General features: G+C 47.6%; 3 protein-coding genes across 10 annotated transcripts in view; 2 read left to right on the top strand and 1 right to left on the bottom strand.

Moving 5' to 3' along the window:
* The window catches only part of SEMA3G (semaphorin 3G), a 16,941-nt gene extending 8,439 nt beyond the window's left edge, over positions 1–8,502 (top strand). For 2 of the 6 annotated variants that reach the window (XM_073811192.1, XM_073811191.1), the window contains one exon: positions 236–2,795. In XM_073811192.1, the coding sequence (XP_073667293.1) occupies positions 236–685 (450 nt within the window). In that variant the 3' untranslated portion in view covers positions 686–2,795. Of the gene's footprint in view, positions 1–235; positions 2,796–5,387; positions 5,480–8,207 lie in introns of those variants that run through there. The other 4 variants (XM_073811194.1, XM_073811193.1, XM_073811195.1 and 1 more) reach the window with 4 other exon arrangements.
* Positions 2,792–22,870, bottom strand: PHF7 (PHD finger protein 7). Of its 3 annotated transcripts, none has more exons than XM_073811198.1 (11): positions 22,148–22,870; positions 20,866–20,969; positions 20,054–20,106; positions 19,563–19,654; positions 14,833–14,934; positions 14,333–14,490; positions 13,716–13,875; positions 13,042–13,148; positions 12,494–12,610; positions 11,945–12,069; positions 2,792–2,914 (listed from the first exon to the last, which is right to left on the bottom strand). In XM_073811198.1, exons 2-11 carry the CDS (start codon positions 20,907–20,909, stop codon positions 2,868–2,870), a joined length of 1,005 nt encoding a protein of 334 aa, XP_073667299.1. In that variant the 5' UTR covers positions 20,910–20,969; positions 22,148–22,870; the 3' UTR covers positions 2,792–2,867. The 3 variants fall into 3 exon arrangements, with proteins under 3 accessions (XP_073667299.1, XP_073667298.1, XP_019803322.1); XM_073811197.1 differs by lacking the exon at positions 2,792–2,914 and adding an exon at positions 10,581–11,724 and having other exon boundaries at positions 22,148–22,869; XM_019947763.3 differs by lacking the exon at positions 2,792–2,914 and adding an exon at positions 10,581–11,724 and having other exon boundaries at positions 14,333–14,457; positions 22,148–22,868.
* Positions 16,939–18,311, top strand: LOC117313953 (translation machinery-associated protein 7-like). The gene has a single exon (XM_033865103.2). The coding sequence runs from the start codon at positions 17,469–17,471 to the stop codon at positions 17,814–17,816; it is 348 nt and encodes a 115-aa protein (XP_033720994.1). The 5' UTR covers positions 16,939–17,468; the 3' UTR covers positions 17,817–18,311.
* Positions 22,871–23,068: the final 198 nt, after the last annotated feature.

The following is a 23,068-nucleotide window of genomic DNA, read 5'->3' as shown; positions in this document are numbered from 1 at the left end:
CAGAGCTCTGAGTAGGGGAGAAACCAGTCAGTCAAATCTTTGAGAAGGCCCTATCCTGGATTATGGGAAGGTGAGTCCCTGCCTGCAATTAGCTCACGGTCGAGGATGCTGAGCCAGCCAAGCTGCTGGGAAGGGGAGAATGAGCCCTGAGATGGCAAATTTGGAAAAGCAGGGGCAGAGGAGCTGATGGTGCAGGCCCTGCTCCAGGCGCCCTCACGCCCTCCCACACCCCCAGCAGGTGAAGACAGATGAGCGCGTCCTGCAAACGGAACAGGGGCTGCTGTTCCGCAGGCTCAACCGCCTGGATGCGGGCACCTACACCTGCATGACGCTGGAGCACGGCTTCTCCCAGGTGGTGGTCCGCCTGGCTCTGGAGGTGATCATGGCTGCACAGCTTGACACTCTGTTCCCCGGGGAGCTGAGGCCAGAGGAGCCTGCAGCCCAAGGAGGCCCGGCCTCCACCCCCTCCAAGGCCTGGTATAAGGACATCCTGCAGCTCATCGGCTTCGCCAACCTGCCCCGGGTGGATGAGTACTGCGAGCGTGTGTGGTGCCCCTCCCGCAGCCGAGGCCGCAGCAAACAGGCCAAGGGCAAGAGCTGGGTGGGGCTGGAACTAGGCAAGAAGGTAAAGAGCCGGGTGCAAGCCGAGCGTAATCGGACACCCCGGGAGGTGGAGGCCACATAGAAGAGTGAGGAGGAGGGCGTGGTCGGGATGGGCCAAGCGGCCAGCAGCAGCCCCCAGCCTCTCCCACCCACCCAGCTAGGGCAGAGGGGGCCAACATGCCTGATTGCCTCTTAGAGATGGGAATCTCTGCCCCCAGACCCCTACCAGGCAACCCACAGGATAGGCTGGGGCCTGATGGAGGGCCTTATGTCCTGGGCCTGTTCCCTGCCGCTCTCTGTGCTCTCAGTCCCAGGCTGGAGCCAGCACCCTCGGGCTGCTGGCAACTCCAGTGGGCCTGCTATTTGTTCTTGAACGAGGCCCCCAGAGCACATTTCCACTTGTGCCGGAGGCGAGAGGGCTGGGTGATTTTTACCCAGCCTGCAGAACAATGGCCATTCTGAGTGACCCTTAGACTGGGTGTGTGGGTGCAGCTGAGGAGGTGTCTGGGCAGGGGGCCCTCAGGCAGCTGAGGAGGGTGGAAATTGCCTCTAAGCTAGTACCTGCTAAGAAGACCTACCCTGACTGAGGTGGGGAGGGAAAGTGGAGGCGCTGAGAAGGTGGAACAGCAAGACCCCCTCACACTTTGTGCCCTGATATCTTGGTAGTTCCCTGCCACTCCACAGCCCCTCTTCTGCATCTCAGAATCACAGAAGCATAGACTACTAGAGCTCCCTGGGACCTGGGGATGGTCTGGACCTCCCAGCCTGACATCCCTTCATCGGGTCTCGGAGCAGCCAGGCCAGGTTTCCTGGGATGCCCACACCCCCTGATGGGATTGCCCCTCCCCACCATCAGGGTCTCCATGTTGATGAGCAGGGAGGGGGTGAATTCTAGGAGAATGTTATCCCCCAACTCTGTGGACTAGAGATAGGGAGAGGGGAGCTGGGGAAGTGTGGGGTGTTTCGAGGAGTGGGCTCTCTTTCCCAGGGCAATGCAAGCTGACCCACAGCCTGGGAGGGTGGGGACGTGGCAGCTCTAGGAGCAAGCTGCAGCTGGTGGTCAGGACAAGGGGCAGGGCTTTGCCTGGGAGGCCACAGAAGACTGAGGCTTTTGAGATGGGGAGAGGGTGGGAGACCCTAGGACCGCCTATGGGACCCAGGGGCGGGCATTCTCAAGGACTCCAGAAGGCATCAATTAGCCCAGGAGCCAGATGTTTCCCACCCTGGGATCTTTGGTTTCTGCTAAATAAGGGTTTGTCATGGATGGTTCATTTATGAAGCCTTTTTTTCTTTTAAGGGAAAAAAAATGTAGGGGGAAGCTTCTAAGTCCTGCTGGTTCTTGGGGGGTGCTGCTGGCTCAGGTGGCCAGGACGCAATCTGTCTGGGCGTGTAGGGAGGTGTTTTTGCCATCAGCAGTAATGTGTTTCTTGGGCTGGGGAGCATGGAGGAGGAGGAGGAAGAGGACTAAATGAAAAGTTGTTCCCAGCCTGCATGTGAACAAGTCAGTGACGCACAAAACCGACAGGAGGGAGACAAGAGCATCAGGTTTGAGATTCCCTCCATTAAAAACCAAGATGAAGGAAGGAGGAAAAAACAGATAAAAAGCAAGACAGGGCTTCCTGCCCCACTGAACTCAAACCCAGACTCTGTCTGCCTTGGATTTTATCCGAGCCACCCCCGCACTCCTTCCCCCCACCCCCCCAGCCCCTACCACCTCTAGAGAACTGGAGTCCGAAAAAGGCCCCTCTTCCCATCTTTGCAGAGTGAGTGAACCAGAAGCACTGAGGTTAACCTGACAGCACTTTGCGAAGCCTCTGGCCTGGGGTAGCTGTGGCTGGGATGTCAGCACGTAAAAGCAGAGGAGGAGGACCGTGGCGGGGAGGAGGAGAGAGAGGCCATGGAAGAGGGTGGGGAGACAGCACAGAGCCCCAGGAATGGGTGTCAGAGCTGCAGCCAGCTCTGCCCCTCTATCCCAGGCTCTGCACTGGCCGCTAGGCTGGGTCCCCTGGGGAAGTTACTCTGGAAAACAGAGGGAGAAGGAGTTAAAAATCCTGAACAAGGAACACCTCCGCTTGGAAAATTGTGGACAGCTTCTACTGGTCCATACCCCACCCCCGCCCCGCTTCCACGGTACCGTGTGTTATTCACTCCTGGAAATGCTTCTATGTGTGAATTCTATTTTTGTATTCATATGTTGAGATGAGCCTTGTGGTTTCTCTGTCTTCAAAGCACGCTTCTCATAATTACTATTCTTTTTATCGTCACTACCCCTGAGAGCTGGTGAGGATAGCACAGGGGTTTTCCACACAACCTGCAAGGAAAGGAATGAAGTTAATACTTACATCACATAATTATTACCATTATTGTATCTGTGTATTTCTGTACTAAATTAACTGATGCCATTTGTGTGAGCTGGAAATGAGGGGCTTTCCCTGTCCTTTCCAGGAGGGAGAAACCACCCTGGGTGGCATTTTCTAGACGGGAAGGAGATGGGTATCAGAGGAAGGAAGGAGTCAGAGGGCTTTGCCTATGAAGCTGAGATTGCTTATTAAATTAGGAAAATCCTGTCCCGCGGGCTTCTGAGACTTCTTGGAACTTCAGGAAAACCTTGAGCCAGGGGTAAAAAATGCTGGCGAAGGGCAGCTGGGCACGTAGGCAGCACTGCTCCTTTTTCACAATAACACTTGACTTTGTGATAGCGACACTTGGCCTGGTGCCTGTCTTCATCAGCCACATACCAACGTATATTAAGACCACTGTGCTCTTGCCTGGGGGGCCAGGCTGTGCTGTGGGAGCTGCAGCTTTGGCAGAGGAGGGGGAGCCCCAGAGTCTGGCCTGCGGGGCAGGATGCAGGAGACGCCTCTCCCCCAGCCCACTCCCCCAGTGACATCATGATCCTGCCCAAAGAGCAGACTCCACTGGTGCTGGAGGGAGATGGGTAAAGGCAGGGATGCTTTAAAGATGGGAGGGACATCACCCCACCTCACCACAGAGATTAGCCTCTTGCTTGGATGGCCTCCTCAATCTGTGCTATGGACTAGGGGGCTTAACAGTCATCAGTCCCATCTTGCAGCCCAGGCCCTGGAGCAGGACCCCTGCTTTCACCTCCTGGACCCTGCACAAGCACCCAGGCCTCACAGAAAGTGAAACCCTGTTGCCCGGCCTCGGGCAATCACCACCCATCTGAGAAGCATCATCAGAGCACCATTTGGTATGGAGTGCTGGGCTGGGAGGCTGTGTGAATGCAACCTCAGAGCCCCCTTCTCTCCTCGGGTGCACGGTGCCTCTGCTCGCACATCACCACCCCCCACACCCTGAAGACCCCTTGGGCATGGACTTCCCCCAGCCCCTCACCACCACCCTCATCTCCAGCCCTATTTCCTGCCTCAGGCATTTCACTCTATCTTCCTCTCCCAGCTTTTTCCTCTAAGTCTCATACTTCCCCTGGTCTTTGGTCCTGTTTCATGATTTCCCAAACAGGTTTAGAACTGGAAAGGGGCTTCGAGAAAGGGGCTAGTCAAAAGTTGTCCTTTGGAACAACTGTCTCATGAGATCCTCGACAATGGTCAAATAAACATGGGATTTCTCTCCCCTTAGCCCCTACAGAGCTGTGCACTGCCTGCTTGCTTGCCCTGTGAAAGCCCTGAGGAGCTCACAATGATTTCTCATTAATTGGCATGCCTACTATGTGCTACATGATCCTCCAAAACATGTGGCCCTCTATCCTTTTTTTTTTCCCATGGAGCAGTTACCACCTCATGTTTCTAATGTTTTGAAGAGCATACTTTGGGAAAATGCTGGTTAGATTAATTCCCTCCCTTTACATTTGAGATTAATTTATTAATCTCTGCCTTCTAAGCCTGTAAACTCTGGAGCCCCTGACTTCGCAGATGGAATAGCCACATCTTGGTTTCCCATGGCTGGCACCAGAGCAGGACCTGCCACCCCAGGACCAGGGCTGCCAAGCTGCCAGTCTGCTGTCCCTTGGGCCTGGACTCTGCCCTGCCTCTGGCTCCTGTTCTCCCACAGCCAGCCTGCCTCCCCAGCCCATTTCCTACTCCTCCTGTGTCTGGCATCATCCACTGTGGAGGGCTGGGATTTACCCCAAGCTTGTGGCTGTCCTGCAGTCCAAAAGACTAGTTTCTAAAGAAAGGTGAGGGGCAGGGTAGGGGCAGAATAAGGGCGGAAAACAGCCCTTTTCACTTTCTCAAATGGCTTCTGTGCTTCCCTTTCATTCAGCTAAACCTGGGTCAGGTCCCAGACACCCATAGAATCCTCCAGCTTCAGGAGTGGGCAGGCAGCAGCCATCAGGAGGCAGGTCTGTCTCCTGCCAGGTTATCTTCTCTGTGGGCTCACAATGGCCCCAGATGCAGCTAGAGCCAGGTAGGTCGCAGAGAACTCTCCCGTGCCTCTGCAGTCCAGCAAACTGAGGTGTCTCCAGCTAGCCACATCTCCTTATAAGTAGCAGACAGTTGCTCAGAAACAGACCAATTTCCACCCAAGTTAAGGATTAACCCCAGTACTAGTCTGCAGGGGCTCTGGCAAGGAGAAAAGTTCAATACACACCAGGACTAGTCTGCAGGGGCTCTGGCAAGTACTAGTCTGCAGGGGCTCTGGCAAGGAGAAAAGTTCAATACACACCAGGATCAAATCCCCAGGGATTTCTGAGATCATAAACTTGGCCCTGGTGTGCAGAAAGAAGGAATGAGTGGGGCTAGGTTTGGATATAATACCTGCTAAAGAGCTCAAGGATTGTTGGACCCCCACCCTGGCTCCTCTTCCAGACTCACCCACCCTCCTGGTGCACAGGAGATGAAGTAACAGCAGCTGTGGCCCTGTGTCCACTTCCCACTGCCCAGCCCCAGCCTGCCTTTGTGTGAGTACCACTGCTGGCCCCCTCTTCCTTAGAGGCTGTGTCCTAATGAAGCCTTTCACTTTCCCTGCTGGATTTTCATTAAGGAAACTCCTGGTTCCTCAATGATGCCTTTAAAAAAATCATTCTCCACTGAGGATTGGAAATGCTGCACAGTCTCTAGGGAGGCCTTGAAAGGGATGCCCACCTTCACCCTCACACCAGGCCCCCAGCAGTCAAATAGTAGCTTGTACTCAGGGATTCTGCTATGAGGAGGACTCAGGTGACCAGTCTTGACCCCTTTCCCCCAGGGACAAAGATGACTGGAGCACACCCTAATCCATCCCAATGGGGTGTGTTTCACCGCCAAGAACATCCCATTGGGCAGAGAGGGAAGACCAGGGCAAGGGGACAGTTGTGGGCTGGAGAGGATTCCGAAGTGAATCAAGAGACCTAAAGCAGAGTCCAAGTGTCTGCCATCAAATGGAGGAGACAGTATTAAGAGACACTTAAAGCCCAGATTTGCCTGTTAGAAGGACAAGGGGTCTCTGCTCTCACAGATAAAGGTATAGAAGAATGACATGGCAGACCAGCAGCTTGCTTTATGGGCATGACCTCATCTGTTCACTCTGCCCCCTCCCCACCCCACCCCCCCAGCTGATAAGAATCTGGTGCTGTTTCCTGTAGTCCAAGGGTCTCAGACAATGGTGTGAACGGCTGGCCCTACTGGAAAGGACCATTGTTCAGGGAAGAAAAAACAACACACTAGCACAAAGCCAGGGCAGGACCTGCCTAAATATAAGGGCCTGTTAACATATCTATGATTTCCAAGTGAGGGGACACAATGGGGAATTGTTTCTGGAGAGACTAGGTTCCCCTCCAGAATGCTCCTGGGGGCTGGGGATGGCTTTGATGGCCCAGACAGGTCTCAGATGCTCTGTGAGGGACAGACATTGATGGCGCAGATGTCTTCCTGTTTATTAGAGGTGCACTTCAGGGCAGGCCCAAGGAACAAGTTTATACCAAAGACAAGGGGGAGAAGCTCCTGGGCTTCACTCCCTCTGTGGAGGCCTCATGCTGTCACACTGCTCAGAGACCCCAGGGCTAGAGGTGGTTTGCTAGGGAAAAGTGAGATTATTTTCTGAAAAACATCAACTCTTTGGTTTATGGCCTGCAATTGCCATGTTGCTTTTTGGAAAAAATGTACAACGCATGAGACCCTTGCAAATAGCCAACGCCTCTGGAATGGGGCTCCCTGGCTTAGTCTGTTAGGGAGCCTTCTCATACCTAGGAGCCCTTGTGATACTGCAATTCACCTCCAGTCAGCCTGGAAGCACACAGGGAGCTGACGCTGTGTCCCTGGGGTCAGGGCCAATGGAGGTGCTGTTTCTCATAGCAACCTCCTGCCCTGCCAACAAGAAGTTAGAGCCTTTGAACCACCAACCAAAGTCCCTGATGTCAGAGAGAGAGAGAAAGAGAAAGAGAGAGAGAGAGAGAGAGAGAGAGAGAGAGAGTGTGTGTGTGTGTGTGTGTGTGTGTGTGTGTGTGTAGCAGGAGAGTAGGGCAGAAGAGGAACAGAATCATATTACCCATTCCCCTTGGGACTGGCAGTCCCCATTTTTAGGGGTGAGAGGAGGGCAGCTGGGGTTAGGAGGATCACTTTGGGTCTGGGAGACCATGAAGGCAGTCCTATCTGAGGACCTGACCTATGATAGAAGCGTCATTAGTAACATCTATACTAACCTCTAGATATAACAGGAGCACAACTCATGGATAAACTTGAATGGATGTGTTTAGAACAAGTGAATAGCAGTAAGTCCTGTGCAATCCCCAAATAGAAGCAAGTTTTCATAAGCCCTTCACAACCTTCCACACCTAAAGGGTTATAATCTTCTTCCTCAACATGCTCACAGTGCCCTCTGGTGTTTGACAGTAAAACATCAGGCTTATGAACGCAGGGTTTGAGCACATCCAACAATTCAGTAGACATCAGATTGCCTCTGCATGTGGGGTCCCGAGCCAGACACCATGAGGGGGAGAAAGGTTAATAAGACAGAAAGGTCCCTTCCCATAAGGGGCTTCCAATCTAGAGGGAGAGACAATTATGGGACCAGATGGAGAATGACATAGGCTATAATAGGGGTATAAGCAGAGCTCAGGGAGAGTGCCTAGGGATGAAGAAGTGGCCCTTATGCTGGATCCATCAGGCTGAGGATAGAGGTTATGGCTCTCCAGACTGCAAAGCTCATGCTCAGGGCCCAGTATTTCAGGGTAGCCATGGCAGAGTGCCCATGGAAGGGCTTAGATGTCCATCTCAGCGGGAGCCATCCTAAGTAAAGAGCTAGCAGATGTTTTATGGCAATTAACAGAAGAGTTAAGGATGGATATGCCAAGCAAAGCAAGTGGATATAGGAAACCATGCAGAGAGAAGGCTTTTGCTGCAGTCCTGTGAGGCACAGGGGTCTGAGCTCAACACTGGCAGTGGGATGGAGAGGAAGGCAAACATTTGAAAAATAGTCAAATTGACAAGAAAGAGGGTGGTTGAGCAGAAAAGGAAACATAAGGAGATTCTGAGGTTTCTGGCCCTAGTTCATGGTTCCCACAAAGGTAAGAATTAGAGGAAGCGGAGCAGGTGCTTTGGGGAATTTTTATTTGATGTCTATTCCTACCCTCCCCAAGTGAACTATATGTTCTAGGTCCTAGGTTATAAAATGGTAATTAATTCTAATAGACACATCATTTGTGAAAACAGGTATTTAAAATATACAAGATGAGGGCTTCCCTGGTGGCGCCGTGGTTGAGAGTCCGCCTGCCGATGCAGGGGACACGGGTTCGTGCCCCGGTCCGGGAAGATCCCATATGCCACGGAGCGGCTGGGCCTGTGAGCCATGGCCGCTGAGCCTGCGCGTCCGGAGCCTGTGCTCTGCAACGGGAGAGGCCACAACAGTGAGAGGCCTGCATACCGCAAAAATTAATAAATAAATAAATAAATAAAATAAAATATACAAGATGAGCCTGGGGCATCTTGTAGTGCCAAAAAGTAAAGAAGTGCTCAAAACCAAACCAAACCAAACAAAAATGAAACACACAATAATGGCAGTATGTGAAAAGGAATAGGAGTCCCAATGGCCAAAGCTAGAACAATCTGAGCAACAAAATAAAGTAGTATTGGATTATAAACCAAAGTATAATATACATATCCATGAGTCCACACTGATATACATGGTTGAATAAATAAATACGTGGGAGAGGATAGGTAAATCTCCCATGCTGAAGAATTCCAAATAATACATGTAGATAATCTGTCCTTAAAAAGGGAGGGGGCATAAATCCCCACTCATTAATTGTGGGCTGAACAGAGTGCCTTCTTTCCAAAATTTACAGTACATAAAGAGGGAAAAGGAGTAACTTTTTCTGGAAAAACTTGGCAAACACTAACTTGACCAGATGACCAAGATCAACATCAACAGTGATAAGTCATGTTGATCGTATGTAACTTCAATTTGATGCGATGAAAATGGCACTTTACCTGTGTGGTCTTCCTCCCTCAAACCCAGAACTCCAGTCTAATCATAAGAAAAACATCAAGGACTTCCCTGGTGGCCCAGTGGTTAAGAATCCGCCTGCCAATGCAGGGGACACGGGTTCGAGCCCTGGTCCGGGAAGATCCCACATGCCACGGAGCAACTAAGCCTGTGTGCCACAACTACTGAGCCTGTGCTCTAGAGCCCATGAGGCACAACCACTGAAGTCCGCGCGCCTAGAGCCCGTGCTCAGCAACAAGAGAAGCCACTGCAATGAGAAGCCCGTGCACCTCAACAAAGAGTAGCCCCTGCTCTCCGCAACTAGAGAAAGCCAGCATGCAGCAACAAAGACCCAATGCAGCCAAAAATAAATTTTAAAAAGAAAAGAAAAACATCAGACAAATCCCAATTGAGGGGCACTCTACAAAACACCTGACCAGGGCTTTCCTGGTGGCGCAGTGGTTAAGAATCTGCCTGCCAATACAGGGGACACGGGTTTGAGCCCTGGTCTGGGAAGATCCCACATGTCACGGAGCAACTAAGCCCGTGCACCACAACTACGGAGCCTGTGCACTACAGCCCGTGAACCACAACTACTGAGCCCACGTGCCACAACTACTGAAGCCCGTGTGCCTAGAGCCTGTGCTCCACAACAAGAGAAACCACCGCAATGAGAAGCCCGCGCACTGCAATGAAGAGTAGCCCCCACTCGCCGCAACTAGAGAAAGCCTGCGTGCAGCAATGAAGACCCAACGCAGCCAAAAATAAAGTAAATGAATTTATTTTTTAAAAAAGGGAATAAACAATGAACAGGAGGACTTCCCTGGTGGCACAGTGGTTAAGAATCAGCCTCCCGATGCGGGGGACACGGATTTGAGCCCTGGTCTGGGAAGATCCCACATGCTGCGGAGCAACTAAGCCCGTGTGCCACAACTACTGAGCCTGAGTGCCACAACTACTGAAGCCCGCGCACCCTAGAGCCCATGCTCTGCAACAAGAGAAGCCACCGCAATGAGAAGCCCATGCACTGCAATGAAGAGTAGCCCCCACTCGTCACAACTAGAGAAAGCCCACGTGCAGCAATGAAGACCCAACGCAGCAAAAATAAGTAAATTTTTAAAAAAATGTACAGGTGAGGAAAAATAGTCATAGTGTACCACTTGACTCAGCACTGAAGGTTAATTTAACAAAAATTGTGATGCAATTATAAAAGATGGAAGGAATGGACATGGGAAGGTTTTAAAGGTGCTAGACCTTTATGTAATATGATAGTACGTCAAAAATGTCTAAGATTAATATATCAAGAAATGGCTAAAAAATGTGCAGAGTAGTTGCCTTTAGGGAATAGGACTGGGGGTAGTGAAGGATGAATCAAGAGAGTATTTTTCCTTATAATCCCTTTAGTATTTCTTGATTTCTTTTTAAAGTATTATTTTGACCCCCACCGCCTCCTTGTGATTCCAAATAAATCTGGTCAAATCCAAATCACTGTGCACATTCAGATGTAAGTCTCCGGGGGTCAGCAACATTTAAACCAAGTTTGCAGCGAGACCCTGCGAACTCGGCACCTGGCAATGGTCCTGAGTTTCCCCCACTAATCCAAATCCCACAAAATCATTAAAAACAAACAAATGTTCTATTCAATTTATCCCAAGACCTTCTGCCAGGTTTCTGTCCTAGCTGTCTTGCTTAATGTCCTGGCATGGCCCCCTTACCTGAGCTAGAAATGCCCGAGCCACCAGACAGGAGGGTTTGAGTGGAGGTGTGTTAGGGTTAGGAAGGTATGCTAAAGACCAGGCTGCCTGGAGTGAGTGGAGCCCCTTCTGTCTCACGTGAGCACGGCAGTCCCTGGCCTTTGAGGCCAGGGCGCCAAGCCTTGCAATAGTGGCCTATTCTCAGTCCAGTGTGTTCTCCTTTGCTGGCTCACTTTCCTGATGAGATCCTGTGTGTTTATTTGCACAACGATGAAATTTCTGTCCCCGCAAAGTCGATTTATCTGCAAAATACTTCCCTCCAAAGCAACATGTCTAATTGAAAGTTCTACACTTAATTCACTGAATTTTATAGAGTAGAAAGGTGCATTTTCCTATTCCTTCACTCTAACCTCCAGATTCCTTAGTATGCTAGATAAATTCCAGAGTGAATGCTTAAGGAGACACCAATGGAGAGAAAACGTTTATTTGTATAATAACAAACGTGGGTGAAGTCAGAAGAGGTATATGAGAACAAGATCAAGGTGGAATAATCTTGCTGGAAAAAGAAGAGTAGAAAAGGCCCTCTGGGAATCAGGCAGAAAGAGCAGAGGTGCTCTCAAAGCCACAAATGCATCCTGTGGTTGGCATCAGGACTCTGCTCTGAACTCAAGTTCCCCTGGGACTTCTCTTTCTTTGGTTCAGAGTCTCACTGCTAGCCCCCTTTCCTTGGCTCACAGTGCCAAAGTGTTCCCTCCCTCAAACCTGATGGAGGAACACAGCTTTGTACTCAAATGTGCTTGGCAGCGACTAATCAGAAACTGTTACTTGGACTTTTTGCAGCTCTTAGTGATCTTGACACCCTTGGATCGCCAGGAGTGGCCCCTCGTCCTGCAACCAGAGGACTCTGGTTTTTCTAATGAGGAAGAGCCTGGTCAGTCAGTCGAAGAAGGGCCCGGATTCTCTTCCAGGCTGGTGTCTCTGCAAAAATGCCCCCTGGAGTGGAAAGTGCTGTTGCAACAGGGGATGTCACCTGAGTTTTCAGGTGTGTAGTCTGTGGTGAAAGAAAGGTGGGAGAGGCAAACTCGACCCTCTGTCTCTCTCCCAGGCACAGGTCCTTATGCCCCTCCCTAGCCGCTTTCCTCCCCAAACTAAAGTACCAACTAAAAGTCCCCATCTGATAGCACACCCTCCTCCTTTCCCAGGCACCATAAGTCCCCCGGACCCCTGACCCCCACCCCAGTTCTGAGACCAGACCACCCCTCCAGTCCCACCTGTGGCTTCAGCAGCAGGCGCACACTCCTCGCACTCCCATTTCTTACAGCTGGATATGAGAGAGGAGCAGTCCCTATGGGTTCCGTGGGATCCACATGTAGCACACAGAATGAGGCTCCACCTCCTATAGGAAGAGCCAAAGGAGGGTTGTGGGACAAATTTAACACTCACTACCACTCTTGGAATGTTCGCTGCAGGCCAGGCCTTTGATGAGGGCTCCCTGGGTATCTTTACTACACATTTTACCCGTGACAGAGATGTGGCTGAGTGCTGATCCCAAGACCTGCCGTCAGGCACAGCCACTCGCAAGGTAGATCGTGGAAGGAACTGGCCCTGAGTGTCTCTCCATGGGGCACAAGGAGAGTAGACCCTGCAGAGAGACCTGTTCACTTGTACATGAGTGAGTCCTGAGCTGATTAAGGATGGGACTCAGCAGCTATGTTCATCCTGAGGTCTGTAGACAAAAGTAAATTTCTTGCGCTTGATAACTGTGCAAGATCTAAGATGGCCCTGATGAGAGATCTTTCTGGCTATGAGGCTTTTCCTACCCTTCATCCTCAAAGCTGTCTCTGCCTTGTTCATACACACAGATGGGGGCATCACAATGCTGATAGCGCTCATACAACTCGGAGAAAGCCCCTGGCTCAAGTTCCCAGGCAGCGTCTCTGCAGTGGGAGAAGAAACAGTGAGTAAGGGACATATAATCAGGTGGTAAAACTTTTGTTCAACAGAACAAAGAAGTTCAACAGATTGCCTGAATACTTTCAGCAAGGCGGGGCTAGTGGCCTGGCAGTGGGAGAGGGGTGAAGCAGATAAGTGGAACACAGGTGTTCCTTAGTTCCACACTGGAATTCAAGAACTCAAGGAATTCTGACCCCCAAAGCACCTTTTTCAGAAACACGCCCACCACCCCTGCTTCACCCTCCCCCCATTTCTTTTTATAATTGAAAAGCTCTCCCTCCACCCTTCCCTCTTCACTGTACATCAGTGCTTCTGCTGCTTCCTCATTCTCTGAACTATCTTCACACTCACCTTCTCTCTAGAAACCTAGGCAACCCACTTCCTGGCTCAATTCCTGCTGTAAAGTTTCTACTACCTGTCTGGAATATGAATTCCCATTCTTAGCATTTCTTGAGGAAATTCTTCTCGATTGTTGCAATGTGGACATTTGAAGAAATGCTTTGCTGATGTGTGGGCATATTTCTGTAAGATAAACATGGAAGATAGTGTTTGTAAAAACACTATCTTTGCACACATTCTTCCCACCCCGCACCCTCGTCTCACAAAGAGGATGTTGCTAGGAGAGCTTGACTAAGGGTTACAGGACAAGGAATATGGATGGGCTGAGGAGAGGGCTGCAAATCCAGGCGTCAGACCAGGGACCAAAAGCTCAAGAGAGTGCCCAGGAGTGCCTCAGCTGTCATCTCCAGTCATGGGGCCTGGCAGTGCTCGACCCAGTAGGGGTCAGGTACCAAGAATACACATTTCCCTTTCCTTCAATCCCAGGAAGCATGGCTGATTTTGAGGCTACTTGACTCATTCTAGGATAAACTCATTCGCTCCAGCCATCCTGAGGATTTTGTTCAGTCTAAATCTTATGATAAAGTCCTACAGGTCAAGGATACCCAGAGACCAGGCTAACTTTCCTCTGGAATCAGTCCTGTATACAGGCCTGAAGCACAGAGCACAAAGGCTGAGATTGCCTGTGCATTCCCAGGGTGCTCAGAACTGGGCCATTGTGGAGGGTCCCCAGTCCAGGGAAAGCCCCACCTGTATGCACTTGCGGTGGTAGATGGTTTGGCTACAGCACGGACTCTGGATGTTTCCAACACTTGCTTGGGCTAAGTCTTCGCAGCACAAGACACAGCTTTCCTCCCCCACATTCTCCCATCGGATGTCCTGTGTTGGGCGATGTTTCCCACAAAATGATCTGTGGTAGAGTAAATAGACTTGGTTTCTGGTTTGTCACTGATGCAGTTTTCCAGCTGCCCGGCCTAGGAAGGGCAATCAACCACCCAGGCCAGTGTCCACTGAACCTCCACGCTAATGGGGGAGGAGGAGAAGCAGGGCGAAGAACAGCCACATTCCTTCTCATAGCTGCTTTCCCACTGAGCAAAGCTCCCGGGACTGTCTCCACAGCCTCCTGCTCCTGAAAGCCCCACTTAGTTCTGAGCAGCTAAGAACCCCAGCTGTTTGTAATTTAAGGAGGGGATGGGAAGCAAGAAGCAACCCCTGTGAAATCGCCAAGTCAAGATACTGTTTCTCATTATTGAATGGAGGAACAGATTCTCTGGTGAATCAAAACATGAGAACTGGACTCTGATTTCATTAGATGCTAAATAACAAATAGCAAAAGGGCAGCCCAACTTTCCTCCTTCATCACTCACTTGTACTCTCCAAAAAATTGTGAAAGGCAACCCCTTTCCTGGCCACAAGGAAAATGGAAGTTCCTGAGGCACTGATCCTTCTGGCAGTTGATGGCAGCTCCCTTTTTCTTGCACACAAAGCAGATCTGCAAATGAGATCCCAGGCAGTGCTCAGGGCCCTAAAACAGACAGACATTCTGTGGCACATCATTCTACGGAACGGAAATTTTTTGAAGCAACAGCCATTCTTCTTCCTCAGTGGACCTAGAAGCTCTAGGGTATGCCGAAGCTGAGCTCCAAGCAGCACTGAATTCTTTTTGGCTTTCTCAGGATGTTGCTCCCTCTCCTCACTTAGGATACTACACCCTAGAGAAGCATGGAACTTAAGAGAAGGACCAGTGGGAAATTCAAGAGTCCTCTGACTTTTAAACTAGCAACTAGGGAAAAGAATAGAAACAGGGATGATGAGAGGAGTATGAGAAGAGGCCTACCCCAAGGCCCCCATTTCAGGGGATTCTAACCTTCTTAGAGGCCCGGGATGCCTCCTTTTTGATGTCCTCAGGCAGGAATCCATAGAAACCTCTATTGGACTGGCCCCTCTGAGGCAGCTTGCTAGATAGGATCTAGAAGGTCAGCAGAACCAGGCTGTCAACACTGATGATCAGTGAAACAGTGCAGTGAGTGATGACAGGGTAAGAGAGCTGAGAAACAGAGCTTGGTGGAATATATATGCATTTACAGGGTAATTTATTTACTTAACAAGCCCTTACATAGCATAAGTGTTGGGTGCTCTAAGTGCTTTTCAAGTATGAACTCATTTAATCCTTGTAACAACCTTAAGAGGTAGGTACTATCATCATCCCCATTTTATAGGAGAAATAACGTGACAGGATCAAGAGCCCAGAACCTGGGCTCTTACCCACCTTTGTGCTACTCTGCCTTTCATTCACTGAGCACTACTTTTGTGTGCTGAGCACTTTGGAGAAACATTCCCTGTGTAGTGACTCATTGTCTGCTCACCACAACCCTGTGATACAGATGCCATTGTGATCCTCATCTTAGAGCCCACTGAGGTGTAGCGCAGCAAGTGACCCGGCTGGGGTCACCCAGAAAGGAGGCAGCAGAGTCGCCTTCACATGTGAGCCCACAGAACCCACACTCTCACTCTCCCGCTGTACTGCCCCTCAGTACAGAATAAATACTCTTCTCAGAGTGTATTCTCCACAGAAAGGGAAACAGGGCTTTCAAATCTCCTGACTGTAGTCATTCTGCCTTATAGGGGAAGGGGAGGAATTGAACTTTTCTTTAAAAACATACTTTAAAGGACCTTTTGTTTCTGAAAAGCCCCCAAAGCAGAGTCTAGAATGGGAAATCAAGGGAAAAGAAGCTAAACTGTTAGGTACCCATGAACAATGAATGTGTACATACTTTGGAAGAATGTCATACCTGAGCCCCACCCCAAGAAGCTTCCAAAAATATTAAGGAGGGTGCTGGACCTACTGCAGCAGTTACATGTAATATGTAATGGGGGCTGAGGTTATCTTAACATTACAGAAAAAGTGAGCCTACGAGGTTATCTTATTTTAACATTATAGAAAAAGTGAGCCTACAAGGTTGGATGACTTGAGGATGCTTGAATTATATCCCAATTAGGCTTAAAACATATCTATGTTAACAGTCTCTCAAGGCTTTAGGACTATATGAGTCCTTTTAAGTGTTATTAATATTTTCTACAATGAACATGTATAATTTCTACAAACAGAGAAATCAGTAGTGAAAGATTAAAAATAATCTAAATGTCCTTTAACAGGAGTTTAATACTTTTTGGTACACCTGTACCATGGAATACCAATTAGCTATTAAAAAAGTGTTCTATATGGAAACAGCTCCATAAATATATGAGGTAAAAAAAAGTAAAATACAAAACACTGTGTATAGTATGTTGAAAATTATATGCTTATAAATGCATTGAAATTAAACAAGACCTGACACCAAAACAAGACAGAACTTACAGGAGTGTAAAAGCACACACCAATTTTTCTTATGAGCATAGATACAAAAATGAAACAAAATATTGAATCCAGCACCATATAAAAAGGATTATACATCATGACCAGGCAGAATTTGTACCAGAAATGCAAGATTAGTTTAACATTGAAGTATTCAATCAATGTAACAAACCACATTCACAAAATAAAGAAGAAAAATCATGATCATCTCAACAGATGCAGAAAAAGCATCTGACAAATTCAGCACACATTCATAATACCCTCAGCAAACCAGAAATAAAAGGGAACTTCTCCAATCTGATAAAAAGCATCTAAGAAAAACCTACAGCTGACATCATATTTAATGGTGAAAAATTGGATGCTGTCCTCTAATGTTAGGAACAAGACACAATATTCACTCATACAACTTCTTTTCAATACTAGATTGAAGTTCCCAGCTATTACAATAAGGCAAGAAGAAGAATTAAAAGACATAAAGATTGGAAAGAAAGAACTGCCTTTATTCACACGTGATTGTATACACAGGAAATCCTAAGGTATTTACAAAAAAATTAAAAAATAAAAACTACTGAACTAATAAGTGAATTTAACAAGATTGCAGATACAAAATCAATGCACAAAAATAAACTGCATTTCTGTACACCAGCAACAAACTTGAAATGAAATTTTAAAATACCATTTATAATAGCATAGAAATCACAAAATATTTAGGAATACATTTAACAAAATATGTGCAAGACTTCTTCACTAAAAAAAAAAATTGCTGAGATAAATTTTAAAAGACACAAATTAATGGGGAAATATATCATGTCCATGGACTGGAAGATTCAATATTGTTTGTCAATTCTTCCCAAATTGATCCATAAATTCAATGCAATCCCTATCACTATCCCAACAGGCTTTTTTTTAAACGAAAAATTGACAAACTAAATATAAAATGTATATGGAAAAGGAAAGCACCCGATAGCCAAAGCAATCTTGGAAAAGACTGCAGAACAAGACTTAATTTCAAGATGCTGTAAAGCCACAATAATCAAAACAGTGTGGTATTGGTAAGGATCAACACACAGATCTATGACATAAAATAAATCATCCAGATCCACAGATACATGGTCAACTGATTTTGACAAAGGCACTGAGGTAATTCAATGGGTAGGCAAAGATTTCTTGGGACACACAAACAAGCACTAACCATAAAAGGAAAAATAGATAAACTGGACTTCATCAAAATTAAAAACTTTTGTTCTTCGAAAGACATCATTAAGAAAATAAAAAGGCAGGGGGAAGGGGCAGCAGGCACCATGTTGGGCCATGAAGGTGGCAAGAAGAAGTCCTTGAAGCAGCCCAAGAAGCAAGCCAAGGAGATGGGGAAGGAAGATAAGGCACTCAAGCAGAAAAAGGAGGAGGAGCAGAAGAAACTCGAGGAGCTAAAAGGGAAGGGTGCGGGTAAAGGCCCCCTGGCCACAGGTGGAATTAAGAAATCTGGCAAAAAGTAAGCTGTTCCTGGAATTCCTTGGTGGTCCAGTGGTTAAGACTTGGCGCTTTCACTGCCACGGGCCCGGGTTCGATGCCTGGCCAGGGAACTAAGATCCCACAAGCTGCACAGCGTGGCCAAAAAATAAGTAAAATAAAATTTTTAAAAAGTAAGCTGTTCCTTGTGCCTGAGGCAATGATGATTCCATTCCTGTTTAAACATCTGGATTCCCTGCCATAACATCTGTCACCACCTATAGCTATAGCTTGGAACCTTTTGTACATTTAAGAATAAATTTTTGTAAAAAAAAAAAGAAAATCATACAGTGGCTCATCTTGTCTATAGTTTTTCTCAGCCATTTTCTACCTTAGCTATGAGATCCGCATAAACCCAGCGCAGAATCCTGCCAAAGTGTGTTCCTAAGTCCTTGTTCTATCCTGAATTCTGCATCACCTGGAATGAAACCAACTCATTTGAAAAATAAAAAGAAAATTAAAAGGCAAATCACAGACTGGGAGAAAACAGTAAAAACACACATCTCTGAAAAAGGATTTGTAGCCAGAATATACCTGTGCCCCCGGCAATGGAAGTGCGGAGTCTTGACCACTGGACTGCCAGGGAAATCCCAAAACAACTCAACTTCTAAAATGGACAAAATATTTGTACCTACACTTCACAAACGGAAATATGTGAATGGCCAATAAGCACACAAAAAGAAGCTCAACATTTTAGGTCATCAGAAAAATGCAAATTAAAACAGCAATGAGATACCAAAACACACTTAGTAGAATGGCTAAAATTAAAAAGACTAACAACAACAAGTTGGGACAAGAATATTGTGCAAACAGAAATCTCATAAATTGCTAGTGGGATTGTAAACTGGTACAACCACTTTGGAAAGTGATCTGTCAACTTCACACAAAGTTAAACATAGTTAGTAATTTCACTCCTAGACATTTGCCCAAGAGAAGTGAAAACATGTTTTCACACAAAAAATTGTACGTGAATATGCGTAGCAGCTTTATTCATAATAGCCCCCAAATGAAAACAATTCAAATGTCCATCAGCAGGTGGATAAATAAGCAAATTATAATATATTCATACAACAGAATATAACTACACAATAAAAAGGCACAAGCTACCGACGCATGCAACATGGATCAGTCTTCAAAACACTGTGTTGAGTGAAAGAAGCCAGACACAAAAGAGTACAAATTGTATGGTTTCATTTATATGAAGTATAAGAATAGGCAAAAGTAACCTATGGATCAGAACAGTGATCACCTCTGAGGGAACTGACTGGAAGAGGGTAGGAGGGAATTTCTGGCCTGATAGAAATAATTATTTTGATGGGGGTAGTGTTTACATGGGGACATACTTTATATCCCCATGATATATGAGTTTATCAAAACTCATCAAACTGTATTCTTAAATGGGTACATTCTATAGCATACAAACTATATGTAATTTTAAAAGAATATCAGGAAAAAATAGCTGGAAGAACTGTTGGTAGAATTTGCTGCTGGGGAGAGGGAGAAGGACTGGGAATACTACTAGGGGAAGAGACTTTCTATTGTACATACTTTATACTGTTAGGATTTTACACCAGGTACACACATTACTTTTTAAAAATTAGATTTTAAAAGAAAAAAGCCATTAAGAAAAACAAGCAAACAGGGCAATGGATCTGAGGCTGGATGCAAAAACAGAGCACAGACTGTACAGCAAAGCCATAGGACATTCAAAGCAAAGGGGGCCTTATACTCACAAGACAGAAATAATGCACACTGAGATTGTCTTTCTGAAGAAATTCCCCTAATTTTTCGGGATCCCCAGGTTCTTGAAGGCATAGCCGGCAAACTGGAAGAAAGGATGTTAGGAATTCATTTTGGGAGCATAACGATCTAAGTATAAGGAGGAGTACAGTACTGGGAAGAGGGTCATTTTGACAAGGAGGAAGTTGGGATGAAGTGTTATTTGATATCAGTTAGGTTTTCATATAATTTTAGCCACATCTGAGGGAGTTGGCTGCAACTGCTCACTGAGATAAAAGATATACTTTTATCTCAAGTGGCTTTAATTAACTTGTTCCTTGAACTTTGGACATGACATTTAAAAATTACAGTCTCTGAGTTCTTCAGGATCTTAGAGATTCTGGGAAGGAACTGACAGTGAGAAGAGCAAGTTTGCTGCCCTACACAAATGGCCTTTGCTGAGGTCGGGAGGCAGCAGCCAAACAGAACCTCCAGTCTTTCTTACCAGGCCCTGAAGAAGGCTTCCTCTGGGTTACTCTCCTTGTCTTGGCAGATTTTCTATACAAGAGATGGAAAAAGTACAAGGTAGTCTTTGAGGATCCTGTTGGCATCTCTTGTAACATTTCCCTCAAAATGCTATCCATGGGTCTGATGAAGGACCAAAATAGCTAAAAGACTAAGACATCAGTTTTCTTCTTCCCTTTCATATTTTTTGAAAGCACAAAACATGCCCATGGAATTATGTGAATTAAGTGAGATCATAGCCATCTTTCTGTTCTAGTGCCTCTATTGCCTGTGTTGACTGAATGAATGCAAGAACAAACCCCCTTTTATTCTTTTACTGTTTCTCCTGTCACCTACCCTGAATCTCAGGTGGTACCATGTTCACAAGGCATAATAAAATGATACTAAAATTGATTAAGAATTTCCTATTGCTAGGCAATATTCTTGGCTCTTTATATGTATTAGCTCAGTGAATCTACAGAATGTTCTAAAAAGTGGGTGCTATTATTATGCATTTTCCAGATGAGGAAACTGAGGCCTAAAGAAATGAAATAACCTGTCCCAGGTCACCTAGTTAGCAAGTGTTAGAGCCAGGATATGACTCTAGGCAGAAGGGCTCCACAGCCAGGACTTTGCCAGTAGGGACATCCCTGGGAGGATAGGTTACTGGGCAGCTTCCCAGGGACCACTGGTGTATGCTTCAACACTAACCAACCTTAGCCTCCAAGACCAAGCAAAGGGGACAAAAAATGAAGCATATACTACAGGCCATTGGACAATTTCTCCCAAACTCTCTTAAGTTGCCTACTCTACCTCAATCTTTGATGTTGCTTCTTCTTTGCTTTAATAGGCTTCATTTGCTGCTGCCTATCTTGAATTCTTCTATACTATAATGAGAACAATACCGGCTCTTCCAGCTATAAGTATAAACAAGTCAGCAATTAATTCTACATTTGGTTATCAAGTTCCACAGGGTCAAAGCAACAGTGCGCTTCACCTCCCCATCCATGTGACAGAATAAAAGCGACACGCCCAGTATCAATGCCAGTAATAGCCAATAATTATTAAATCATGCCCAGAACTGTTCTGGGCATTTTACATTCAACTCGAAAACCCCCCTGGCAATAGGTACCATTTTATCCCTATTTTCAAGATGAGACTGAGGCACAGAGAGGTCACACAGAGGCATTTGCTCAAGATCACAGTTACTGATACACCACAGCGGTATGAGAACTTCGAACTATTGCTTGAACTGGCTAACTTGTTCTTTGTTCTCTTTGTGCCTACTAAATGTATGAGGTAGCACTCAGGAAAAATGCCTCCTTCTGCCCCCAAGTTTAAGTTCCTTAATTCCACCCAGGAAAAGCTAGATTAGGTAGCTCTTTCCTAGGAAAAGGAGCCTGTGAGATTCTGGCTGCCTAAAGCGAGAACTCCCTCTAGTGAGAGCCAAGATATAACCCTGACAAATCACCCCTTGGCTCCTATTGTTTCTTTTCACCAGGCTCAGATGATCACTGAGGTCTGGCCTGTTCTCAGCCTTCCTCTAGATGTGAACCAAGGTTAAAAGGCCCAGAAGTGGAAAAGACACCCTGCCACTCCTCCCCCGACCAATGTCAGCTGGCTATAAATTCAGTTTTCATTGGTTAAGGGGGAAATCCCTGAAAGGGAAGGGGGACAAAAGAAATAAAAAGCACTCCTCTGAAAGAAGGACTGTGTCAAGTCAGGGGAGAGGAGAAGGATAGCATTTCTTAGGAGAATTGAGTGAATTAAGTCAGTCCAGGGACACACACTCCAGTACCCATGTCCTCAGGCCACAGCTGGAGAGCATGAACATCTTTAGGGACTGTCAACTATTCTGCATGAACGTAACTACTCTGGCAACTAGCTGTTCTGCAAACTAAGGCTCCATCTCCTCTTCTAACCCATGAGTTGCACTTGCATTGGTAATGACACTTGATGGCTTTTTACTCAACAAAAGCACTTGGACAGGCTGGAAGAGGAGAGAGAAGGGCGTGCACCAGGGGATCCACTTTAGCTGGCTACTGAACAGTTCCGAGTCATTGGGGAAATCCAGATCTAGCAATAGAAATAAAACCTTGAAACGTCAGTTCTTTGAATCGCTGGACCAAGACGTTCCTTGAGCGGGATCCTACACACAGTGGTAGTTACAGGAAGACGCAAGGATCTTCAAAGCATGCGAGGAGGACGTTGCAAATGCTGGCTTCCACAAGCTGCTCAGTCTGAGATTTCCTAACCGAGCGGATGCTCCCTTGAAACGATTACCGAGTTGTTTCACTGGGTAAGTGCTGGGTAAAACTTGTTGAGAAAGTTAAAAATAAATAAGCGTGTTCGGCCCCGCCACCGCAAGAATAAACAATGATTTATTTGGAAAATACGAGTCGGTGTGGCCACAACCATCCCCCAGAGGTAACAGCCGAAGAAGGGGCTCAAGGAGCATCCCGCAGATGCCAGACCAGGCTCATGTCGCGCCTGCCGGGCTGCTGGTGCGAGGCCGGGCCGGAGGTCGCCTCGGCCGCTCACTCCTCACGGTAGCGCACGGGCGGCCGCTCCCGGCCAGGGCCGCCCGCCCAGCTATCGCCCAGGGCGCCGCTGTCCCGGAGCTTTATTCGTTGCCGCAAGCCGTGGTAGCTACCTCACGGGCCGCCGCCCCGCGCGGTGACTGCGCCGGCAAAGGGAGTGACAACGCAAACGGACACTGGGTCACGCGGACTGCGACCCACAGAGCCTGCAGCCGCGGGGAGCACAGCCACGCTGACAGTTGCGTAGAGTGGGACCGCTAACGGTAGCGCGCTAACGGCCGCGCGCCTGCCCCGCCCCTTCTCGCGCCACCGGCGCTCTAGCTCCGCCCCGACCTCTCGCCCTGCACTCCCGCGCGAGTTCGCCGGCGTCTGGAGTCGAAACTGCAGAAGACGAGGCCAGAGGCGGGGCGGCGATCGTCGCGCAGAGGTGACGTAGTGCCGCCGGCGCGGGCGGGTGACGCGCGGGGCCCGTTGTC

The sequence above is a fragment of the Tursiops truncatus genome, chromosome 10, assembly GCF_011762595.2.
Source record: "Tursiops truncatus isolate mTurTru1 chromosome 10, mTurTru1.mat.Y, whole genome shotgun sequence".
Classification (NCBI taxonomy): domain Eukaryota; kingdom Metazoa; phylum Chordata; class Mammalia; order Artiodactyla; family Delphinidae; genus Tursiops; species Tursiops truncatus.
This window is presented reverse-complemented; position numbering and strand designations above follow the sequence as displayed.

Coding starts and splice junctions, on each gene's coding strand:
- LOC117313953 (XM_033865103.2), top strand. CDS start 17,469: ATGGGTAGGCAAAGATTTCTTGGGACACACAAACAAGCACTAACCATA.
- PHF7 (XM_073811197.1), bottom strand. CDS start 20,909: ATGAAGCCTATTAAAGCAAAGAAGAAGCAACATCAAAGATTGAG. Junction 14,935..19,562: donor GTGTGCATTATTTCTGTCTT/GTGAGTATAAGG, acceptor CTGACCTTCTAG/ATCCTATCTAGCAAGCTGCC. Junction 11,725..11,944: donor GCCTGCTGCTGAAGCCACAG/GTGGGACTGGAG, acceptor CTTTCACCACAG/ACTACACACCTGAAAACTCA.